The 21,048-nt window shown below is 51.2% G+C and overlaps 2 protein-coding genes across 8 annotated transcripts; one reads left to right on the forward strand and one right to left on the reverse strand.

Annotated features, from left to right (window-relative positions):
* The first annotated feature begins 5,172 nt into the window (after positions 1-5,172).
* MPI (mannose phosphate isomerase) lies at positions 5,173-11,913 on the forward strand. 4 transcript variants are annotated; one of them, XM_003811086.5, is made up of 8 exons: positions 5,173-5,383; positions 5,821-5,948; positions 6,673-6,873; positions 7,961-8,102; positions 8,438-8,620; positions 9,837-10,010; positions 10,696-10,904; positions 11,197-11,913. In XM_003811086.5, the coding sequence occupies exons 1-8, from the start codon at positions 5,368-5,370 to the stop codon at positions 11,413-11,415; spliced, it is 1,272 nt and encodes a 423-aa protein (XP_003811134.1). In that variant the 5' UTR covers positions 5,173-5,367; the 3' UTR covers positions 11,416-11,913. The 4 variants fall into 4 exon arrangements, with proteins under 4 accessions (XP_003811134.1, XP_008961711.1, XP_063452861.1 ...); XM_008963463.5 differs by having other exon boundaries at positions 5,322-5,383; positions 5,732-5,948; XM_034939145.3 differs by having other exon boundaries at positions 5,355-5,495.
* Positions 11,914-13,679: 1,766 nt separating this feature from the next.
* FAM219B (family with sequence similarity 219 member B) lies at positions 13,680-20,570 on the reverse strand. Of its 4 annotated transcripts, none has more exons than XR_010109959.1 (7): positions 20,271-20,555; positions 19,962-20,049; positions 18,834-18,911; positions 18,344-18,392; positions 16,294-16,473; positions 15,640-15,753; positions 13,680-13,825 (listed from the first exon to the last, which is right to left on the reverse strand). XR_010109959.1 is itself a non-coding variant. In XM_008963461.4 (6 exons), the coding sequence occupies exons 1-5, from the start codon at positions 20,482-20,484 to the stop codon at positions 16,309-16,311; spliced, it is 597 nt and encodes a 198-aa protein (XP_008961709.1). In that variant the 5' UTR covers positions 20,485-20,552; the 3' UTR covers positions 13,680-13,825; positions 16,294-16,308. The 4 variants fall into 4 exon arrangements, 2 of the variants coding, with proteins under 2 accessions (XP_008961709.1, XP_063452862.1); XR_610569.4 differs by having other exon boundaries at positions 16,294-16,476; positions 20,271-20,552; XM_008963461.4 differs by lacking the exon at positions 15,640-15,753 and having other exon boundaries at positions 16,294-16,476; positions 20,271-20,552.
* Positions 20,571-21,048: the final 478 nt, after the last annotated feature.

The following is a 21,048-nucleotide window of genomic DNA, read 5'->3' on the forward strand; positions in this document are numbered from 1 at the left end:
GCGATTCTCCTGCCTCAGCTTCCTGAGTAGCTGGGACTCCAGGCATGCACCACCACGCCCAGCTAATTTTTTTGTATTTTTAGTAGAGACAGGGTTTCACCATGTTGGCCAGGCTAGTCTCGCTCTCCTGACCTCGTAATCCTCCTGCCTTGGCCTCCCAAAGTGCTGGGATTACAGGCATGAGCCACAGTGCCCAGCCACAAGTATGTTTTTAAAGGTAAAATGCAGGGACAAGGAGTGGGCTGATACAGTCTTTTGTCAGGAATTCTCATTGGTTTACTGAATTAGCACCGATTAGTGATTGGCGATACATTGTTAAGCTGTAGGGTATGGGTTACAGTGTCCATTGTGGTATTATTAGGTTAATTTATACCTAGTTGTGGCAATAGCAAGCAGTTTCAAGAGATAAATAAATAGCTCAAAAGGAAGGAAGTAGAATGTGGTTGCTGTCTCATTTTAATGTTGTTACTGAATTGACCTTGGGTCTGCTTTCCTAGTGTGCAGAAAAAGCCAAACACTGGCCAGGCACAGTGGTTCATGCCTATACTTCCAGCACTTTGGGTGGCTGAGACAGGAGGATCACTTGAGGCCAGGAGTTCAAGACCAGCCTGGCCACATAGTGAGACCCAATCTCTTAAAATAAAAAATAAAAAATTAGCAGGGCGTGATGGCATGTGCCTATAATCTCAGCTACTCAAGAGGCTGAGGTGGGAGGATCACTTGAGTCTTGGAAGTAGAGGCTGCAGTGAGCTGTAACTGTGCCACTGCACTCCAGCCTGGGCAACAGAGCAAGACTCTGTCTCAAAGTAAAAACAAAAAAAACAAAACAAAAATGCCAAACAGTGACACCGGGACTTGCAGCAAAAGAAAGTGAGATAATTTATTGCAGGTGCCAAGCAAGGAGAATCAGGCAGCTAATGCTTAAGACCTGAACTCCACAATGGCTTACAAGCAAGGGTTTTTAAAAGAAGGGGCACATTTCAGGAAAGCAAAATTGTAAATCGATACATAGAGGTTACACATTGGTTTGCCCTGAAAAAGTGGGATATCTTGAAGCAGGGGCTCATGTGAATTCAGAGATTCTTTGATTTGTAATTGGCTAAGGAAGCAAGGCTTTGTCTAAAAACTTGGTGTCAGCAGAAAGGAATGCTAAGGTTTGGCCCGTGGGTGTGACTCTCTCCACATCCCTCAGGAATAATTTGGAAAAAAGGATGGTGGTCAGAGTTCAGTCTTCAGTTCCCCCTTATCTGAGGTCAATGTGACAGCAGTGGGCATTTTCTATCTGGTAGGAGTCTGGAATCCCAGCACTTTGGGAGACTGAGGCAGAAGAAAAGCTTGAGCCCAGGAGTTCAAGACCAGCCTAGGCAACATAGCAAGAACCCCCCGTCTTTACAAAAAATTTTAAAATTAGTCAGGTGTGGTGGCATGTGCTTATAGTCCTAGCTACTCAGGAGGTTGAGATGAAAGGATAGCTTGAGCCCAGGAGTTCGAGGCTGCAGTAGGCCTGGATGACACAGAGAGAACCCATCTCTGAAAAAAAAACAAAACCAGAAGACATGTCAAGGTGTTATTTGTTTTTAGAGATGCAGTCTCACTCTGTCACCCAGGCTGGAGTGCAGTGGTACAATCACAGTTCACTGCAGCCTCGACTTTCCAGGCTCAAGCAATCCTCCCACCTCAGCCTCCAGAGCAGCTGGGACTACCGGCATGTGCTACCACCCTCAGCTAATTTTTAAAGTATGTTTAGAGACAGGGTCTTGCTATGTTGCCCAGGCTGGTCTTGAATTCCTGGACACAAGTTATCCTCCACTTTGGCCTCCCAACGTGTTGGAATTACAGGTGTGAGCCACTGCACCTGGCCAAGATATTATTTTCATTTTTTTAAAAATAGTAATGAGATCTTGCTATGTTGGCCAGGTTGGTCTTGAACTCCTGGCCTCAAGCCATCCTTCTACCTCTGCCTCCTAAACTGCTAGGATTACAGGCCTGAGCCGCTGCACTCTATCTTTAGTTGTTGTTTTTTTTTTGAGACGGAGCCTTGCTCTGTCGCCCAGGCTGGGGTGCAGTGGCACGATCTCCACTCACTGCCATTCTCCTGCCTCAGCCTCCCGAGTAGCTGGGACTACAGGCGCCTGCCACCACGCCCGGCTAATTTTTTGTATTTTTAGTAGAGACGGGGTTTCACCGTGTTAACCAGGATGGTCTCGATCTCCTGAACTCGATCTCATGATCTGCCCATCTTGGCCTCCCAAAGTGCTGGGATTACAGGCATGAGCCACCACGCCCAGCCCCTATCTTTAGTTTTTATAGAGAACTAAGCATCTTGTGACTCTGGCTTACTTGGGTGGCTGCTTAAGTTACTATTACCTTCTTCCTTAGTGGGTTATTCATTTACTTCCCTAATTGCTGGGTGCAGGGCTAGCTAGTTCCTGAAATCTCCCTTGAAGGGACTCAAAATTTTCCCTTTATCTCCATACTTGCGGGCCAGACGGGCACCTAAGAAGGGTCTGTCCTCCATATCAATGTCTCTCTGGGCCTGATAATATAAAAGGATGCACATTCCTCAGATAAAATCTCTTTTCTCAAGATAGACCAGCAAGAGGGAAGAAGTAGAAGGTTCTAGGTTCTCCAAACACCCTAGTTTCCCTTACAGATAAGTTTTTCTGTATTGGGGGAGGGTGGCATGGGGTTGGGGGGTGGTCTGTGTCTCCCAACAATCTAAGTTCTTCCTTCACTTTGCAGGGATACTATGAGCAAGTAACCCTGACTCTGTTTTCTGTGGTAGTGGTAGTGGGGAGTGCTCCAAGAACTCCTTGAGCCTCATTAGTCCCTCGTTCTTATCTGAGAAGGTTCCTATTGCTTGGTGTATTAGTCTGTTTTCATGCTGCTCTAAAGATACTACCTGAATTGGGTAATTTATAAAGAAAGGAGGTTTGGGCCAGGCATGGTGGCTCATGCCTGTAGTAACCCCAGCACTTTGGGAGGCTGAGGTGGGTGGATCACCTGCAGTCAGGATTTTGAGACCAGCCTGGCCAACATGGTGAAACCCCGTCTCTACTAAAAATACAAAAATTAGCCGGGCATGATGGCACGTGCCTGTAGTCCCAGCTATTTGGGAGGCTGAGACAGGAGAATCGCTTGAACCCGGGAGGCAGAGGTTGCAGTGAGCCAAGATCGTGCCACTGCACCCTAGTCTGGGTGACAGAGTGAGACTCCATCTCAAAAAAAAAAAAAAAAAAAAGGAGATTTGGCCTGACGCGGTGGCTCATGCCTGTAATCTCAGCACTTTGGGAAGTCAAGGCAGGTGGATCACCTGAGGTGAGGAGTTCGAGACCAGCCTGGGCAAAATGGTGAAACCTCGCCTCTACTAAAAATACAAAAATTAGCCAGGCATGGTGGTGTGCACCCAGCTACTTGGGTGGCTGAGGCAGGAGAATCACTTGAACCTGGGAAACAGAGCTTGCAGTGAGCTGAGATCACGCCACTGCACTCCAGCCTGGGCAACGGAGCAAGACTCAATACTCAAAAAGAAAAAATAAAAAAAAAGGAGGTTTAATTGACTCACAGTTCTACATGGCTGGGGAGGCCTCAGGAGCTTATAATCATGACAGAAGGCAAAGGGGAAGCGAGGCACATCTTAGATGGCAGTAGGAGAGAGAGCGAGAAAGTGCCACACTTTAAAACCATCAGCTCTCGGGAGAACTCACTCACTATCATGAGAACAGCATGGGGGAAACCACCCCCATGATCCAATCACCTCCCACCAGGTCCCTCCCTCAACATGTGGGGATTACAATTCGAGATGAGATTTGGGTGGGGACACAGAGCCAAATCATATCACTTGGGTAGTGGAGATGAGGGAAAGGAGTGGTATTCCAAAGCAGGAGGTATTGAGTACGTTGTTTCATGAGTCTTGTATTATCCATTTTATTATTCCTTAGTGCATGGTAAAGCTTCCTTTAAAATGCAAGCTGATTTATCTGAGCCAGAGGACCCCAGGGGAGGTGAGATAGATACCCACACCTGGGCAGAGGATTACAGGGAAAACGGCACCCACTCTTTCCCCTGGGCACATGTGGTAGAGGCTGTGGGAATGAGGGTATTGCAGGGGTGATGAGGGTAGAGTCAGGACTGTAACTCCTCATTCCAGGTTCCCCGGAGCTTTGACTGTTGTGCTCCTAGCCTCAAGCAATCCTTCTGCCTCCGCCTCCTAAGGTGCTAGGATTACAGGCCTGAGCCACTGACTGTCCTCCTCCTAGGAGGCTGTTGACTGAGAAGGTCTGGATGTCAAAGCCTTTCACCACAGGATATAGCCAAGATTACTGCAGAGCCAAGGCCCAAGGCCATCCTTCCCTATGCACAGCTCTTCGTAATTCCCCTGACTTCTGTGTGTGCAACTTGTAAGCAGCTCAGCCTGGAGTAGGAGTTGGGGTTCTGACTTTCTACAGCACCTGGGACGGGAAGGATCAGAGGAGCACAGGGAGCTGACTGCCTTATAGGTGTCCCACGTCATCCCATCTGACCCTCCAACAAGCGTGTCAGGCTGGCATTATTCACCCCATTCTACAAAGCTCAGAGCAGTGAAGGGCCTTGCATGTGACATTTACCATCATCATCACTAGTATGTCCCTACTCACATCACAGCAATTCTTTGCTCAAATCTCTAATTGCTGAGAGACTCGAAGTAAAACCCAAAGTCTTCACAATAGCAATAGCCTGCAAAGCTCTGCCCCCCTCCTCTCTTCTCTGACCTCCTCACTGCCCCTGTCTTACTCACTCTGCTCCAGCCACAGTGGCCTCCTTGCTAGCAGTTCCCTCCCCAACACGCCCGGCACAGTCCCACATTCCCGCCTTGCTCTGGCTTCCGCTGTGGCTGTTTCCTCCCCGCAGAACACTCCTGCCTTCCTCACCGCCAAGTCTGGACTCAAACCTCACCTCCTCAAGAGGCTTGCCCAGACCGCCTTTTATACTCTGCAAACTGCCTCCCACTGCCACCTGCCCCCTTACTTTTTGTGGCCTTGACCTTTCAACATACTACATGATTTGCTTACAATACTTGTCTGTCTTGCCTTCACCAGAATGTAAGCGCTCTACAAAGGCAGAGGGAAGGCTATCTTGCTCTCTGATGTATCCTCCAGCCCTTAGAACAGTCCGTGGTACTTAGCAGGTTTTCAGTACATCTGTGCCCGGCGATGGAAAGAATGAATAGTGAGACCGAAGATCGCGGCCGTAAGCCTCTGGGCACGGGTGCCCCGGAGCCTGGCGGAACGCTCAGGGAACTACATTTCCCGTGAAGCTCTGGGCGCAGAGGGCCGCGGGGGCTGCCGGGAAAGGCATACGTGCTTAATCCTGGTGCAGGGGGCGAGCATGGCCGCTCCGCGAGGTGAGCCATTGGCCGGGGTGTCGGCGAGTGTGTTGGTGGGGCGCGTCCTGGGGACGACTCCCGGCATGATCGGCCAGGTTGAGTCCGCTCCTGGCATTCCGCGGAAAGATGGGTGGGTGCCGGGCAGAGGTGTGGCCACCTGCGATGGGGATTGACCTCCGAGGGGAGGGGGCCCTTCTAGACGTCGTGCCGTGGGATAGGTACCTTCTGCTCCCTCCCCGCCACCCTGCCTCAGATCAGCACAAGGTCCTTACTGCTGCCCATCTGACAGTTGGGAACATCGAGGCCTGCAGCGGAGGGGGGTCTCATCCAACAGCCTACAAAACCCTTATTTGACTCTGTCCTCAGTGAGCACCCCCAGCTCTTGCCTGGTTTCCCGGGACACTAGGGTGGGGCCTGAGGAGTGGAGTGGCAGCTGACCCTGTCTGTGCCCCTAGTATTCCCACTTTCCTGTGCGGTGCAGCAGTATGCCTGGGGGAAGATGGGTTCCAACAGCGAAGTGGCGCGGCTGTTGGCCAGCAGTGATCCACTGGCCCAGATCGCAGAGGACAAGCCCTATGCAGAGGTGAGCCCCGGGCTGTATTTCAGCCCACTTTACCCGCAGGTCAGGAGAAAGGGCCTGAGGCAAGTCATAAGAATCAGCTGGGAAGGGTGAGGCAGCAAGGAGGGAGGAGACCCACTTGGCTCTTCAGGCTAATGGACTAGATAGTGTTATCAAAAAGAAGAGAGGTTTTGTCATAATAGGCTGGGATTTCCAGCACTCTCCTTCCCCCAACCACTCTTAGCACTTAGTGAATTTTAATTCAGCCCTCTTTGACAATTAAGTTTTTTTACTTTGACTATTTTTTTGCATTTTTATTAACCTAAAATATTTCTCCTGCCTATTTAGTGGAGAAAAAGCCAAAGCATAGGAAGGCTTTTGCCTCTGCTTCTGAAACTGGAAGATGTATGTTAACCCCTGAAAGAATCATTTACGAGTCATAGTTTTTCTGCTACCTTGACAGTGCAGATGTCATTCTCCTCTTTGGACAGACAAAGAAGATACATCTAAAGAAGGGAAATAACTAGTCCAAGTCTTCATAGATGGCTAGAGGCCGAGTCTGGACAAGGGCCTGGGTCTACTGCCTCCCTGTATGTCCATGATGGCATGAACATTTGTATCCAGACCTGGGAGGCCTTTCCCAGGACTCAGTTGCCCTGTGGGGAGCACAGCATAACGGATTGGGACAGGCCAACTCAGGGTGGCAGGTTTCTTCCCCCTTCCCCTCCCAAGTTTCCTGTCTTTCCAGTTGTGGATGGGGACTCACCCCCGAGGGGATGCCAAGATCCTTGACAACCGCATCTCACAGAAGACCCTAAGCCAGTGGATTGCTGAGAACCAGGACAGCTTGGGCTCAAAGGTCAAGGACACCTTTAATGGCAACCTGCCCTTCCTCTTCAAAGTGCTCTCAGTTGAAACACCCCTGTCCATCCAGGCACACCCTAACAAGGTAAAGGACAGAGTGCAGTGCAGAGGTCAGGGTACAGAAGGGCTTATGCTAAGGCCCTCCCATGACTTTTACTGCCACTTTTACCCCACCCATGCCAGGCTCCTGCCCAAGGCCAAATCCAGGCTGACAACTCCCAATTTAGCTCTGCAAAGCCAGATGGTAGTGACACATGTAGCAACTAAGTCTAAGCAAACAGCTCACCGGCCTGTGCCAGGGGAGTTTCTCTAAGCTCATTCCAAGGGGCTTGTTCCTGGTCTTCCCTCATCCAACCCATGTCTATTCATATCTGCCATTTACTCATCTGCTTTCAGGAAGAGTTCAACTTGCAAGGCAGGGCAGGTACCCTCAGCCCCACCCCCATGGAGTCTCCCTACACAAGCCTGAGTCCCATCCTAAGCAACTGTGGATCAAAACTCCTTTTTTTTTTTTTTTTTTTTGAGACTTGAGTCTTGCTCTGTCGCCCAGGCTGGAGTGCAGTGGCGCGATCTCGGCTCACTGCAACCTCCTCCTCCCAATTCAAGCAATTCTCCTGCTTCAGCCTCCCAAATAGCTGGGACTACAGGCACGCGCCACCACACCCAGCTAATTTTTGTATTTTTAGTAGAGATGGGGTTTCACCATGTTGGCCAGGCTGGTCTTGAACTCCTGCCCTCGTAATCCGCTCGCCTCAGCCTCCCAAAGTGCTGGGATTACAGGTGTGAGCCACCATGCCCAGCCAAAACTCCTTATTTCTAGATACACAAAGTAAGACCCAGAGAAGGGAGGGATTTACCCAAAGCCACACAGCTTGTTAGTGTCAGAGCTTGGTCTGGTATTTGGGTTTCCTGATTCACAGGCCAAGCCTCTTAAAGTCTGCCCCAGCTTTTCCCTGATTTGCCCTGGGGTTGCCCCTGATTTGCCCCTGCCCTGGGTTGGCTGAGCCCCAAGTTTCTGCAACATGCTTCGACTGGGCTCCTTGCCAGAGGTAGGTAGTCACTGCCATCCTGCAACTGGGGAGGGTGGACAGCAGGGGCTAGGTGGCACTGGTGTCCCTGCTAGGTAATGGCTGTACCCTCACCATCCACCTCTTCCCCTGGCCACCCCATAGGAGCTGGCAGAGAAGCTGCACCTCCAGGCTCCGCAGCACTACCCCGATGCCAACCACAAGCCAGAGATGGCCATTGCCCTCACCCCCTTCCAGGGCTTGTGTGGCTTCCGGCCAGTTGAGGAGATTGTAACCTTTCTAAAGAGTAAGTTGGACAGAATGCTGAAGGCATGAGTATTGGGCCAGGGATACCTGGGGAACCAAGATGATAGGAACAGTGGCTGAAAACGGGTCACATGTCACAGGAACTGAAGGGCCTCATGAAGCAGTTTTTGGAGCCAGTGAGCCAGGCCAGTGAGACCAGGCTCAGGTGTGGTTGTCAAGGGCTGGTGGTGAGTGATTGGTTTCCACTGCAAAGTTTACTTAGCATTGCCGGCTCTTTGGTTAGGGCTGGGATGGAAAGGTGTCCTCCAACTCCCCACTTGTGTGGGTTCCATCTTACCATTCCTGATATGGGCCCTGGGCCTGGCCTTCCTGTAGAGGTGCCTGAGTTTCAGTTCCTGATTGGAGATGAGGCAGCAACACATCTGAAGCAGACCATGAGCCATGACTCCCAGGCTGTGGCCTCCTCTCTGCAGAGCTGTTTCTCCCACCTGATGAAGAGTGAGAAGAAGGTGGTGGTGGAACAGCTCAACCTGTTGGTGAAGCGGATCTCCCAGCAAGGTGGGCATGGTTATATTCCTGGTTGGGTGCAATGCTCTGGCCTGGGCTTCCCAGCAGACACCAGACTCTGGGGACAGTTCTCAACCCCCTTGCCCAAGTGGAACACTAAAAGGGGCCCCACTTAGATGACCTGTTGGCAACTTAGCATTGCTTGCCTAGTCTTTGTGGAGCAGGGCCCTTCTTAGTTGAGTGCTGCTTCCCAACTGGTCATCTTCTCCAGATGGTTGGAGGCAGACTGGCATAGAGGACTCTTAGGATGCCTTCCACCTAGGCATTCTGAGATTTTCCCTAGCCCTGCAGCTGCCCTCCATGGATGGACTTGTATCTCGGGGCTAAAGAGGCAGGAAGGGGACACGAGCATCCTCCCTCTCCTGGAAAGGCCTGATGCCTCCAGCACTCAGTCATTTGATCTTTCCTTTACCTTCTGTGTGCCCAACCTTGTGCTAAGAAGAGTTCAGGAATGACTGTGATGGGTGTGGTCACTGTCACCCCAAAGGTGGGGAGTCAACACAAGCAGTAAGAAACCCAAAACAGAACAGACTCCCAGCAATGAGCTTATGTGGTGCAGGCGATGAGATCTCAGCTTCTTAGCCTGGCAGCCACAGCCCCTTCTCTAGGTGGCTCCAGCCTGGGTGACAGCGAGACCCTGTCTCAAAAAAAAAAAAAAAGGGAAAGCTCGGGCATGTTGGTTACCCTTCATGAAACTCTTTTGAGTTATCTCCCTAGATTTTGAGCTCCAAGGGCAGTGGTTCTCATACAGGGGACATTTGGCTGTTGTCTGGAGCCATTTTTGATTGTCAAAACCCAGAGAGGGGTTGCTAGTGGCATCTTGTGGGTGGAGGCCAGGGAAGCTGCTACACATCCATCAGTACACAGGACAGCCCCCACAATAAAGAATTACCTAGCCCGAATGTCAGTAGCGCCAAGGCTGAGAAATCCCATCCTGAAAGGACCATACTCTAGCTCTTTTAGTGGCTAGTATAGTCCTGGGCATATGAATAGTCAAGATATGATGAAAGATGGTATTTGTATGGACTGGAGTATCAAGCAAGGCTCGACCCCCAAAGGGCTGGAGGCATGGCCAGAAGGACAGGGCCACTTTGGCTTCTGGATTCCTGTGGCAGGGACCTTTTCCTAGGACTCCCTGGCCAATGTGGGGCTATGAACAGCACTGAGTATCCCCCTAAGTGACCTTGGGGTGCTCTGTGACCCTCAGCGGCTGCCGGAAACAACATGGAGGACATCTTTGGGGAGCTTTTGCTACAGCTGCACCAGCAGTACCCAGGTGATATCGGCTGCTTTGCCATCTACTTCCTGAACCTGCTTACCCTGAAGCCTGGGGAGGCCATGTTTCTGGAGGCCAACGTACCCCATGCCTACCTGAAAGGAGGTGAGCCACATTTCAGCAGTGAGCCCCACTGCCATCCCTGCTGGGCCCTGTTTCCCTATCTGGACAAAAGAAGGAGAAGGGTGGTCAAGGAGACCCCCAAGGACCTTGCAGCTCTGACCTCTGAGGGTTCCTGGGCTCAGCAAGCAACAGCTGGTAGGGATGATGAATGCATTTAGCATTGAACACGCCTTGAATCCTGACACCAACCCTGTGATGCCATGCTACTCTGATTTTAAGTCCTGCCAGTCAGTGTGGGAACCACAATTTGAACGCAGGCTATATTGGATCAAAGCTGTTGTTCTGTCACAGCCTTTGTATGTCTGTCCTACCTACCAGGGATTTTTACACTAAAATATGCATGTTGCCATGGAAGGATGCCACCTTTCGACTGTTGGCTGCTTATCCACACATGCCTCATGCACAGGATTCTGGGGTAGAAGTGGGAGACTACAGAGTTGGGGCTCCCCAACCGCCAGGGGTTAACATGACTCCCCTCTGACAATAATGGGTGACCTGTCACCTGTTTTTGGTATTTGATATCTTAACCCCATTCTCCCAGAGAATACAATTCATGGAAATTTTTACCTAACTTGGCATGGGGTTCATGGAGCTCAGGTTAGGAGGCCCAGAACTGGAGAGCTAAGGCATACTTCATCAGCTTAGCACATGATGACTGTCTCTCCAGACTGCGTGGAGTGCATGGCGTGTTCAGACAACACAGTTCGTGCTGGCCTGACACCCAAGTTCATTGATGTGCCAACCCTGTGTGAAATGCTCAGCTATACCCCTAGCTCCAGCAAGGACAGGCTCTTTCTCCCAACACGGAGTCGGGAAGACCCCTACCTCTCAATCTATGACCCCCCTGTACCAGACTTCACCATTATGAAGACGGAGGTGAGTGAGGGGCTATGATGGGTGTCCTTCGTGTGCCATGAAAATCTCTGGCAAGGGTCACGATGTGGAGGACACCTGGGGCTGGGTTTCCTGTGAAGCCCACTTGGTGGAGGGTGGCCCCAGGGCCTGCCCATTCCTTCCTGTACCAGGGACCAGGCCTCTATGCTGACTGAGCCTGGGTTGTGGGAGAAGGTGGCAGAGCTCTCCCTCGTGCCCTGGGGACTGTCCTGGGCCCATGAGCTGATGAGAGCAGAGTCTGAGCTGCACTGCCTTATCGTTTCTTCCTGCCCAGGTCCCTGGCTCTGTCACTGAATACAAGGTCTTGGCACTGGACTCTGCCAGCATCCTCCTGATGGTACAGGGGACAGTAATAGCCAGCACACCCACAACCCAGACACCAATCCCTCTGCAACGTGGTGGCGTGCTCTTCATTGGGGCCAATGAGAGTGTCTCACTGAAGCTTACTGAGCCGAAGGACCTGCTGATATTCCGTGCCTGCTGTCTGCTGTAAAGGCTGCAGCCTCCCCAGTTCTTCTCTGCCAGCCACCCTAAATTCCAGCCAACCTCACCTCCTCGGGCCCAGCTCAAGCCCCCTTCCTTGCTCTGGACCCCTTAGGTATACCCTGGAAGAGCTGGGGTGGGGGAGGAGGGAGCGTGAAGGTAGTGACTCCTGAACACACCCAGGTGGAACCATCTTTGGGGAGGAGAGGCCCGTGTGAGGGGTCTGATACTCCCTTTGTCTTCCCTCTGTACTCCTCGCTACACCTGAGCCAGGCTCTTGCCAACTGTGTTCCAGCCTATGGCTTTAGGCTAGCTGTTAAATATGTGACCCAGCATTAGCTCAGCATCTGTCAGAGCAAGAGACCAGGTAATTTCTAAGAACAGGGTTCTAGCGCTGGGACTGCCCATTTCCTCAGCTGCAGAGGAGGAAAGGGAAAGGGTAGGCCTGTAGACTAACGCTGTTTACACCCTTGTTCTGTCAAAGCAATTAAAGATCACTTGTGTTGAGGCTGTGGGGTAATGAGCACTCAGCCTTTGGGGTACCTGTTCCTAAAGTGGGCCAAAAGAGCCCTCCCTACATGATGCCCCAGTTTTTGCTTTATTCCTATTTCATACAGCTTCTCGGGGGGGTGGGCAGGCTACATTCCAGAACACTGGTATGGGAAGGAGTGGGAGAGGAAGCCAGCTTTGGCCTCAGAGGCACAGCTTGCAAGCAGGCCTTGGGTCTGCCCAGAGGCACAGCTTGCAAGCAGCCCTACAGAGAAGGTGACTCAAAGGATACACCAGTCACCAGTGCAAGACTCTTTGCTCCTGTTTTTCTCTTTTTTTTTTTTTTTTGAGACAGAGTCTCGCTCTGTAGCCCAGGCTGGAGTGCAGTGGCACGATCTCGGCTCATTGCAAGCTCCGCCTCCCGGGTTCACACCACTCTTCTGCCTCAGCCTCCCAAGTAGCTGGGACCACAGGCGCCCACCACCACGCCTGGCCAATTTTTTTGGTATTTTTAGTAGAGATGGGGTTTCACTGTGTTAGCCAGGATGGTCTCGATCTTCTGACCTCATGATCCGCCTACCTCAGCCTCCCAAAGTGCTGGGATTACAGGCGTGAGCCACCACGCCTGGCCCGGCTCCTGTTTTTCAACTGGCCCTAGAGGAGGGGTCCGCAAACCAGGCTGGCAGGCCAGTTCTGGCCATACCTGTTCATTTCCTTACTGTCTGGCTGCTTTCAAGCCACAGTGGCAAAGTTGAAGAGTTGCACTAGACTGTACGGCCTGCAAAACTGAAACCATTGACTGTCAACCACTTCTCTACAACATACTCAACCGTTGCAGATTACAGGGACTCAGGAACCGAATTAGACAATTTTCATGGCGAGGAGAAGCCCAGTTAGCTTTCCTAAACGGGCAGGAAGTGTGAAGGAGGGAATCTCCTGATGCCCTGCTCCAGGGGTGGCACACACCTGCAAGAGGCTGTCGGCTGTCTGCTGCTGCTGAGGTTTCTGACCTGCAATCGTAGATCCTGTCAACACAGACTAATTACTGAGTCCACTGGCTCCTTCCTGTGGGATAAAGGTTTAAATTCATGCAAAAGAATCTTTCTGGGCTTCTGCCCACACTAGAGCCCCTGTACAATGGAGTTCCAGGAAACCACCTTCAAAAATCTCCTGGGTTTTCTTGCCTCCAAATTTTCTTCAGCTAAAAAACAATAAAGATGAGCTGGAAAGAAAAGGTCTGCTAAAGGGAACCCATTCTACAGAAGTGACTTGCAAGAGCCTATTTCACTCATGCTGTCCAGTGAAACAGGCCCGAAAGTGGTGCCCAGTGGGAACAGCAGAAAGGGGAGGGAGTTTCCAGAAGGAATTGCTGTAGTCAGCTGTTAAGCTATTTCTTCATTTCAGGATATCCAGGATATTCTTAACTTTTATTTTTTTGAGACGGAGTCTCGCACTGTCTCCCGGGCTGGAGTGCAGTGGCGCGATAGCTCACTGCAACCTCCGCCCACTGGGTTCAAGCGATTCTTCTGCCTCAGCCTCCTGAGTAGCTGGGACTACAGGCGCCTGCCACCACACCCAGCTAAGTTTTTGTATTTTTAGTAGAGACGGGGTTTCAGTAGAGACGGGGTGACAGGATCTACAATTGCAGGTCAGGTCAGGTTGGTCTCAAACTCCTGACCTTGTGATTTGCTTGCCTCAGCCTCTGAAGGTGCTGGGATTACAAGCATGAGCCATTGTGCCTGGCCAAGGCCTTTAAAATCCACTGCAACACAGACACAGCTCAACTAGTGTGATTGCATTTATTCTTATAAATGTACAGAGCTGTAGAAGTGCAAGCCAAGAGTTCTATAGAGTAGTACATAAACACCATATGGTACCACTCCTGCTGGGAGGTAAGCCTGGATACACCCCTCTCCTCAGGAAACTGTCACCTGCAGAACACACAGCACTCAGAATTAAGGCAGTTTGGCCCTGGGCACATTGGTGGTATTTTGGTATGTGGCCACTGGCCCTAAACAACTGACCATTTCTACCCTGCCTCACTGCACTGTCCCACCAGGTCCCTCCAGCTTTTTCTAAAAGGTAACACCCTCCTACATGGGGTCAGCCAGCTCAGAAACCTCTTCTTCAGGGACAGTTGCAGCTGAATATGCCAGAGCTGATTATTACAGCAACTATGCAGAGGGCCTTGGTTTTGGGGTCCTGCCACCCTCACCCCTAGAAGCTGCTAAACACCCAGGCCATTCTGCCCTGACCACCTCCCCAACAGAGATGTAGGTCTATACTTACCTTCCACAGCCACCTCCCAGCACACACTGGGTCCCTCTACCTGTGTTGCTGTCTTTCTTTACACTGTGCTACATTTGATCCCTTTCCACATGTGCACTTCACCTCTGCAGACACAAGAAAGGCCTGGACATGGTCTCTGCAGATGGGGAAGGGGTTCTGGATGGAGATGTTCTTGAGCTCTACAAGCATTTGCACAAAGTGCTCAGAATGTTGGCCACCTGCATAGAGCTGCAGAGTCCCATTCCAGAACAGAGTAACCATCTGCCTCTCTTCCCAAGACCCCAAGCTGGCATGACTCTGGTCTCTGTCCTATCTCTCTGCTGTGATGCTGCTAGCTAGTAGAGTAAGTCAGCCCCCAGATACTATATATTCCTCTCAACCTTCCATGGTTTGAGAAAAACACAAAGATAGATGTCCATCAAGCACTCACAGGATTACCATCGTAAGGATGGTTGTCAGACAAATAACAAATAAGGCCGTATCTTTTTATTAGACTTGCTCATCTTCTAGTCACCCCTTGTGGTAGAGCGAAAAGAGTGTGTTGTCCCTCTCATGCCTCTAGCGGTCACAGGACACTAAGTAAAGCAAGAGACTGGATACTTTCCCATGTAGAACCTATACCCCAATCCCGACTATTGGGCTGGGAACCCTGTCTATGCCCATTCAAAGCTCACCATGTGGGAGGACTGCTTGGGCCTGGGAGGTTGAGGCTGCAGTGAGCTGTGATTACACCACTGCACTCTAGCCTGGGTGACAGAGACCCTGTCTCCAACAAAACAAAGCAGAACGCTCACCATGGTTCTGAGTTAAGCCAAAAAACAAAACAAAACCTGTTGGAAAAATTCTAGAAAGAGGCTTGGTATAGAGTATAGCAAGATATACTCTCCAATTTGCGGGTAGGGGGTGTCACAGCAGAAATTATGCCTATTTCTGCTGTTTGGGCTGGGGGCTGAAAGAGGCTGTGTCACACCCAGAGGTCTGCTTAAAGCCCAATCCTGAGTATCCAGTAAGGCCTATGCTGTGACCAGAAGAATCTGGCAATAGAATGGTCCATGCTGGAGTGAAGGGAGGCCCTCTACACTGGTGGACTGATTTCCTCAGGCAAGGGTCTAGGAGCTGGCTTAGGTCTCTCTTACCCTTCCTGTCTGTAAGCCTCAGTCTAGGACAAAGCCCACACAGATGTATACCCACTCTCAGGAGTCCATTGCTACTTCTCAAAAGTTTAAAAAGTAAACAAATAGGAAGGCACCGGACTGCTCCCTGTAGCTCCCTCTGCTGGTAATAATAAAAACTGCAGGCTTCTGGGGCCAGCCCCAGTACCTTCGACCTAATCTTTAGCTCAAAGACTGGGTGAACAAACTCACCCAGACCAAGGAAATACAAATAAATAAATATGAACATGTCAGAGCAGTTTTTCTCTAACTAGGGAAGGGCAAACCAGAATCACTAAACTCACCCGGACGGTTGGACCAGTTGGGGATGCCCCAGGTCCAGGGATTCTGGAAGCCAGGATCCTGCTGTATCATTAAGCAACCTGCTATGATCCCTGTCATAGTTAGACAGGTGCAACCTGAAGAGGGACAAAAGGACTCACTTTATGCTGTCTTGAAGGTCAAGCCTGCAAACCATCTTAGAGCTAGGAAGAATAGAGCAAATGGAATTTCTTGAACTGGTCTCAAACAATTTCTTTTTTGGATTGCCAGCTATAGTAAACCATAAAGTGCTATTTTCTGCCTCCATTCAACACTATCTAGCACAGCCTGGGCACAAGAGCTCCCTTTTTGCCTCCCTGAAGCACTATGACAAATACCAATCAAGCTGTCTGCAAGTGTTTTCCTTAGCCACCTTTGTCACCCACCATAAGAACCAGAATTCTCTGTCCTGCCCTTATTAAAATGACTTCTCCAAACTCTGCTCCAACAGCAGAGGAAAACTACAGAATTCTACCTATCAGCCCACAGCCCAGATGGGGGCCCCTGGCCTGAGAAGCAACAGGTAAGGGCTACCTGCAGGTCACTTTCTAGGGGTCAGTGACTTCAGTGCTCACTGCACTGTGTGAGCTATGAGTGGCCAACAGGGCTCTGTAGGCCTCATGGTGAGCAGGGCCCACCTTGGAGGGTAATGTCTACTGGAGGGTACAGGAAGAAGAGTCCCCAAGACAGCACCAGCAGCAGGAGCATGTTGAAGATGCCATGGGCTTAGGGGGGATGAGGTCCAAGTCCTCGTCATCTGGAATCTCATCCAGGTGATACCCATCCTGAAGCAGCTGCCGGCTCACATCCTGGTTCACCTGCTAAGAGAAGGAGAGGAGGGAACTATAGGCCAAGATGCAAAGCAGAAATAACTGCTACCCAAAAGACAGAACCACATTCCGTTACCAGGGCTTCCTGTCCATGTCCCACCCCAGGCCAACCCCACACATCCCTGGACTACAGGAGGAAGTACCACCTTCTCCTACTTGTGCCTCAGCCAGCAGTAAGCCTTAGTACTGTCCAGACTTCACTGTCACTGACCCCCAGGGATCTGTTCTCACTAAATCCTGAGGCATTCATGTAAATATCAAGTTCCCAATATGTTTGAAAATCAGTGCTCTGACAGTTCCCACTGGGAGCCCAGACTAGTCCCTATCAAGGCTGAAGAATATGGGATAATAACAGAACAATGGGCTAGCGTAGTAGAGCATGGGTTACAGTGGAAGGGGGTGGTGAGCAGCTTTGTCTACACACTGCTGGTTAGACTTATCCTTTGATGCCAACAGAGCTGGGTTCCTGCAAAGTGGAATTTGTTGGTTGGTTTCATCAGTTCACTGAACATAAGAAAAATAAGGCTGGGCGTGGTGGCTCACGCCTGTAATCTCAGCATTTTGGGAGGCCGAGGCGGGTGGATCATGAGGTCAGGAGATCGAGACCACCCTGGCTAACATGGTGAAACTCCATCTCTACTAAAAAATAGAAAAAATTAGCCAGGCATGATGGCGGCCGCCTGTAGTCCCAGCTACTCGGGAGGCTGAGGCAGGAGAATGGCGTGAACCTGGGAGGCGGAGCTTCCAGTGAGCTGAGATCATGCCACTGCACTCCAGCCTGGGCCACAGAGTGAGACTCCGTCTCAAAAAAATAAAAAAGAAAAAGAAAAATATATGAGGCTGGGGAAAGTGTAAGACTTCCTCTTACACAAAATCTTTGACACTCAGACATTTCAGGAGGACAAAATTTGCAAACTGCTCTATTCTCTGTGACAGAAACTCAGAGATTAGCCAAGATTTCCAGGAGAGTAAGAAAAGCAAGTGGTGTAGAGTCAGGTCCCCAGCACTTCACCTCTGTCAAAGGGAATGAGCTTCACTTGCCAGGATTTTACATCCCTGTTTTTCTATCTGGGACAGTCACTCTAGAAAAATGTCCACATGGCTATCCTAGGAGTGTTTTAGCCTGAGTTTTCATAGATGGAACAACTGAAGAAACAGAAGTTGTTTGGTCTGGAAGAAAGCAAGCTTGGTGAAAGATGGGCAGGGGAGAGATGGAAATGCTGATCTCAGAGAAACTAGAGTTGCTGTGTGACACTGGAAAGCAGGTCAAGGACCAATGGACCCATTCAGATTAATAAGGAAGATTTCTCTAACAGCTACTCAAAGAAAAAATTCTGTGTGTGTTGAGGGAAGGGTGGGTAGCAAGGCTCCTTGGAGGTGGTCAGTACCCAATTACAAAAAGCATTCAAGTAAGCACAGACTAGTAAACACTTAGCTGGGACCTATCAAAAGGGTTCCTTTTCTAAGCTGTGGCCTAGAAGACTTTTATTTTAGAGTCTTATTTTAGAGACAGGGTCTTGCTATATTGTCCAGGCTGGTCTTGGAACTCCTGGGCTCAAGCAATCCTCCTGCCTCAGCCTCCCTAGTAGCTGGGACTACAGGCATGTACCACCATGCCCAGCTTACATGACTTCTGAGATCATTTCTAGCCCTGAGTCTAAATGGTCTCCTCGATTCTCAACAGCCCTCCTTGGTCACCTATACCTCCACCGGGGGAAGAGGGCAGAGTGGAAGATCGTAGAACAGACCAGAAGTCTGGCACAGTGCTGTGCTCACAGCGGGCACCAAACAAGCATTTGGCAGTGGTGGTAATGCTGCCTGCAGCCTGGCCCTGCGCAGAAAGGTGTTCTGGACTTGCCTCTGCAGATGAATACCCGGAGGAGTATCTGGATTCCAGCTCCCCATCACTAGGAGAAGAAGAAAACAGTCAGTTCCGGGAGGTACCTGTGGCGCACAGCTGTAAATCATCAGGCGGAGAGCATGCAAGGGCATCTGGAAGACTTTGGAAGCAAAGGCCACACACAACAGAACTCAAGTCCGAATAGGCCTTGAGTAATACTGGTTCCCTCAGTTGGTTCTGGCAGGGACAGGGTCACTCTCACTAACAATGCAAACATAACAGGGCAGGATGATCCCCCGGACATTGGTGCTCCGAATTCTAGAGCAGCATGATTACCTATGAGTCTTCTAACCAAGCCATCCTGGGAAGGGATATTGTTCAGAAGAGAACGGCCCTGGAATATACATGAAGGGCCTTGGAGGAGACAGGGAACAAGCAAAGGCATCAGGCGATCTTCAGTCCCAGCCAAGTTGCTTCCCAAGGGGGTATTTCCAAGGGGAGCACTCACCTGTCAGAGTCGAGGGACACCAGGTTTTCATCTGGACTCTGGCTAAGAGCAGTATAGCCCTTGTTAAACTTCACTGACCTGAGGGGAGACGGGGGAGAAGAGACCAAACATAGATGAAAGCATAGGCATTTCACAGGGATAGGCAGAGTCCTCGCCCTGAAGGAGAAAGAATTGACTGCACTACTGACTTGCCTTCTCCCTGGTCACAGCCACCACTGCCTGCAGCTCCATGTACCTGGCTACAGTGCCTCAGAATGTGTATGTCCTCATTCTTTTTTTCTTTTTTTGGAGACAGAGTCTGGCCCTGTCACCCAGGCTGCAGTGCAGTGGCGCGATCTCGGCTCACTGCAATCTCCGCCTACCATGCTCAAGTGATTTTCCTGCCTCAGCCTCTTGAGTAGCTGGGACTACAGGCGTGCCCAGCTAATTTTGTATTTTTAATAGAGACGGGCTTTCACCATGTTGGCCAGGCTGGTCTCGAACTCCTGACTTCAAGTGATCCACCCGCCTCGGCTTCCCAAAGTGCTGGAATTACAGTCGTGAGCCACCACGCCCGGCCTGTATTCTACTCCTCCCATAGGTCTTGGAAAAAAGCACACCTCCCCTTGCCTGATCTAAGAAAAGCACCCTCTCCCCACTTATTTAATCAGAGGACACAAAAACTGCAAGTCTTTGGGTAAAAGGTTAGGGTTAACCTTCACTTCTCCGAGTTTCAACCCTCATCTGTAAAAGGAGGCACTGAATAAGGTTCTATGCAGCTCCGAGTTTACTATTCTATTAAAAACAAACAAACAAACAAAAACAGGTCTAGCCATTCCCACACTGCTCTTCGTCCTCATTGCTGGGGACTCCAGCCACCATTCTCCTCCCTAACAGAGGAGGAGAATGATAGTGAATGAGCCTGTGCACTCACAGAACTCCCTTATTCCGAAGCCCTTTATCTGATCCTATCACATCCTTAAAGGAAAAGAGAGATTGTTCCTCTTCCCATTTTAAAGATAGTGAACCTGACAGGTTGCATCAGGGGAATCGCTAGCTCGGCCTTAAACCAGAGCACCCTGCCTCCATCCTGGGGATTAAAGCCTTCTCTAAAGCTGCTGGCACAGAGGAGGTGGCGCCTGCTGAGACCTTTTCCCTGAAGAGTCTGGGCGGTTCGGCGAGGCCCCCAGCATGCCTTTTCTCCGCAGAACGGCCTTGGCCAGGTCCCGGTGCTTCTCTGGAAGTTAAAGGACCCGGGTCAGCCGGGTCTTCCCCACTCCGCCGCGTCTCCCGAAGGCTGGGAGGCCGCTCTTTCCGAACGGATTTTGAGGGGCGAGAGCAGGCTGCAGCTAACCCCTTCCCTCCGGGGCCGAGGCCCAGCGGAGCTCCGGAACCCGCCCTGGGGACGCGGCCGCCCGCCCAGGGAGAGACCTCCCCCGACCATCGGGCCACACTCACGCAGCTTGGCTTGAATGGAGGGTGCGCGCGTCACCATGTATGGCCCCCGCTTTTCCACGGCCGCGGGGGTGCGCTCCCCCAGACGGAGGGCTCTATTACCGATCTGCCCGGAGGGTGGCCCCGCAGCTCCCGGCGCGCGGTCCCGAGCCCCGCTGGGCCGGGGTCCCGGGGTAGACAACCGCAACGCGCGCCCGCTGGGCTCCGCGGTCGCCATGGCCGGGCCCCGCCCTGCCGGATGGTGCAACCCCGCCCGTGGCGAAAGAGTGACCGGCTGAGGGAGAGGCGGGCTCTTTTAACAAGATGGCGGTGCGCAGGCGCAGGTAGTCCCCTTTCGGAGCTCTCCGGTTCGGTAGTCTGAGGACTTGGCCGAAATGTTCCGCCCTTCTTTTCGGGGGGTACCAGGCAGTTCCGTTCTCGGTTTTGGGGTAGGCGGCTTGAGCCTAGTGATGGTTAGGCTTAGTTCTGTCTCTAGTGGAAATTAAATACTGATACTGTTGTGGGGCTGCGCGTGTGCGTCGGTCGGGCGCCCACGGTTTGAGTCCTGGCGCGCCGCACTCTGTGCTTCTTGCAGTGTCTCCTTGGGGGTCTCCCCCCATATGGGGCTGCCAGAGAGCAGACATGGGTTGAAGAGTCATATGAGGACAAGCGTTATCAGCGACCTTTTCTAGCAAAAGAAACAGGCCCCAGAAGTTAAAGAACCTTGTGAATGTGACACATCTAGAGGCAGTGCTTGCGCTGATCCATCTGACGCCAAACCCCACCTTCTTTCCAACACCAA

This window comes from Pan paniscus, chromosome 16, assembly GCF_029289425.2.
Source record: "Pan paniscus chromosome 16, NHGRI_mPanPan1-v2.0_pri, whole genome shotgun sequence".
NCBI lineage: Eukaryota > Metazoa > Chordata > Mammalia > Primates > Hominidae > Pan > Pan paniscus.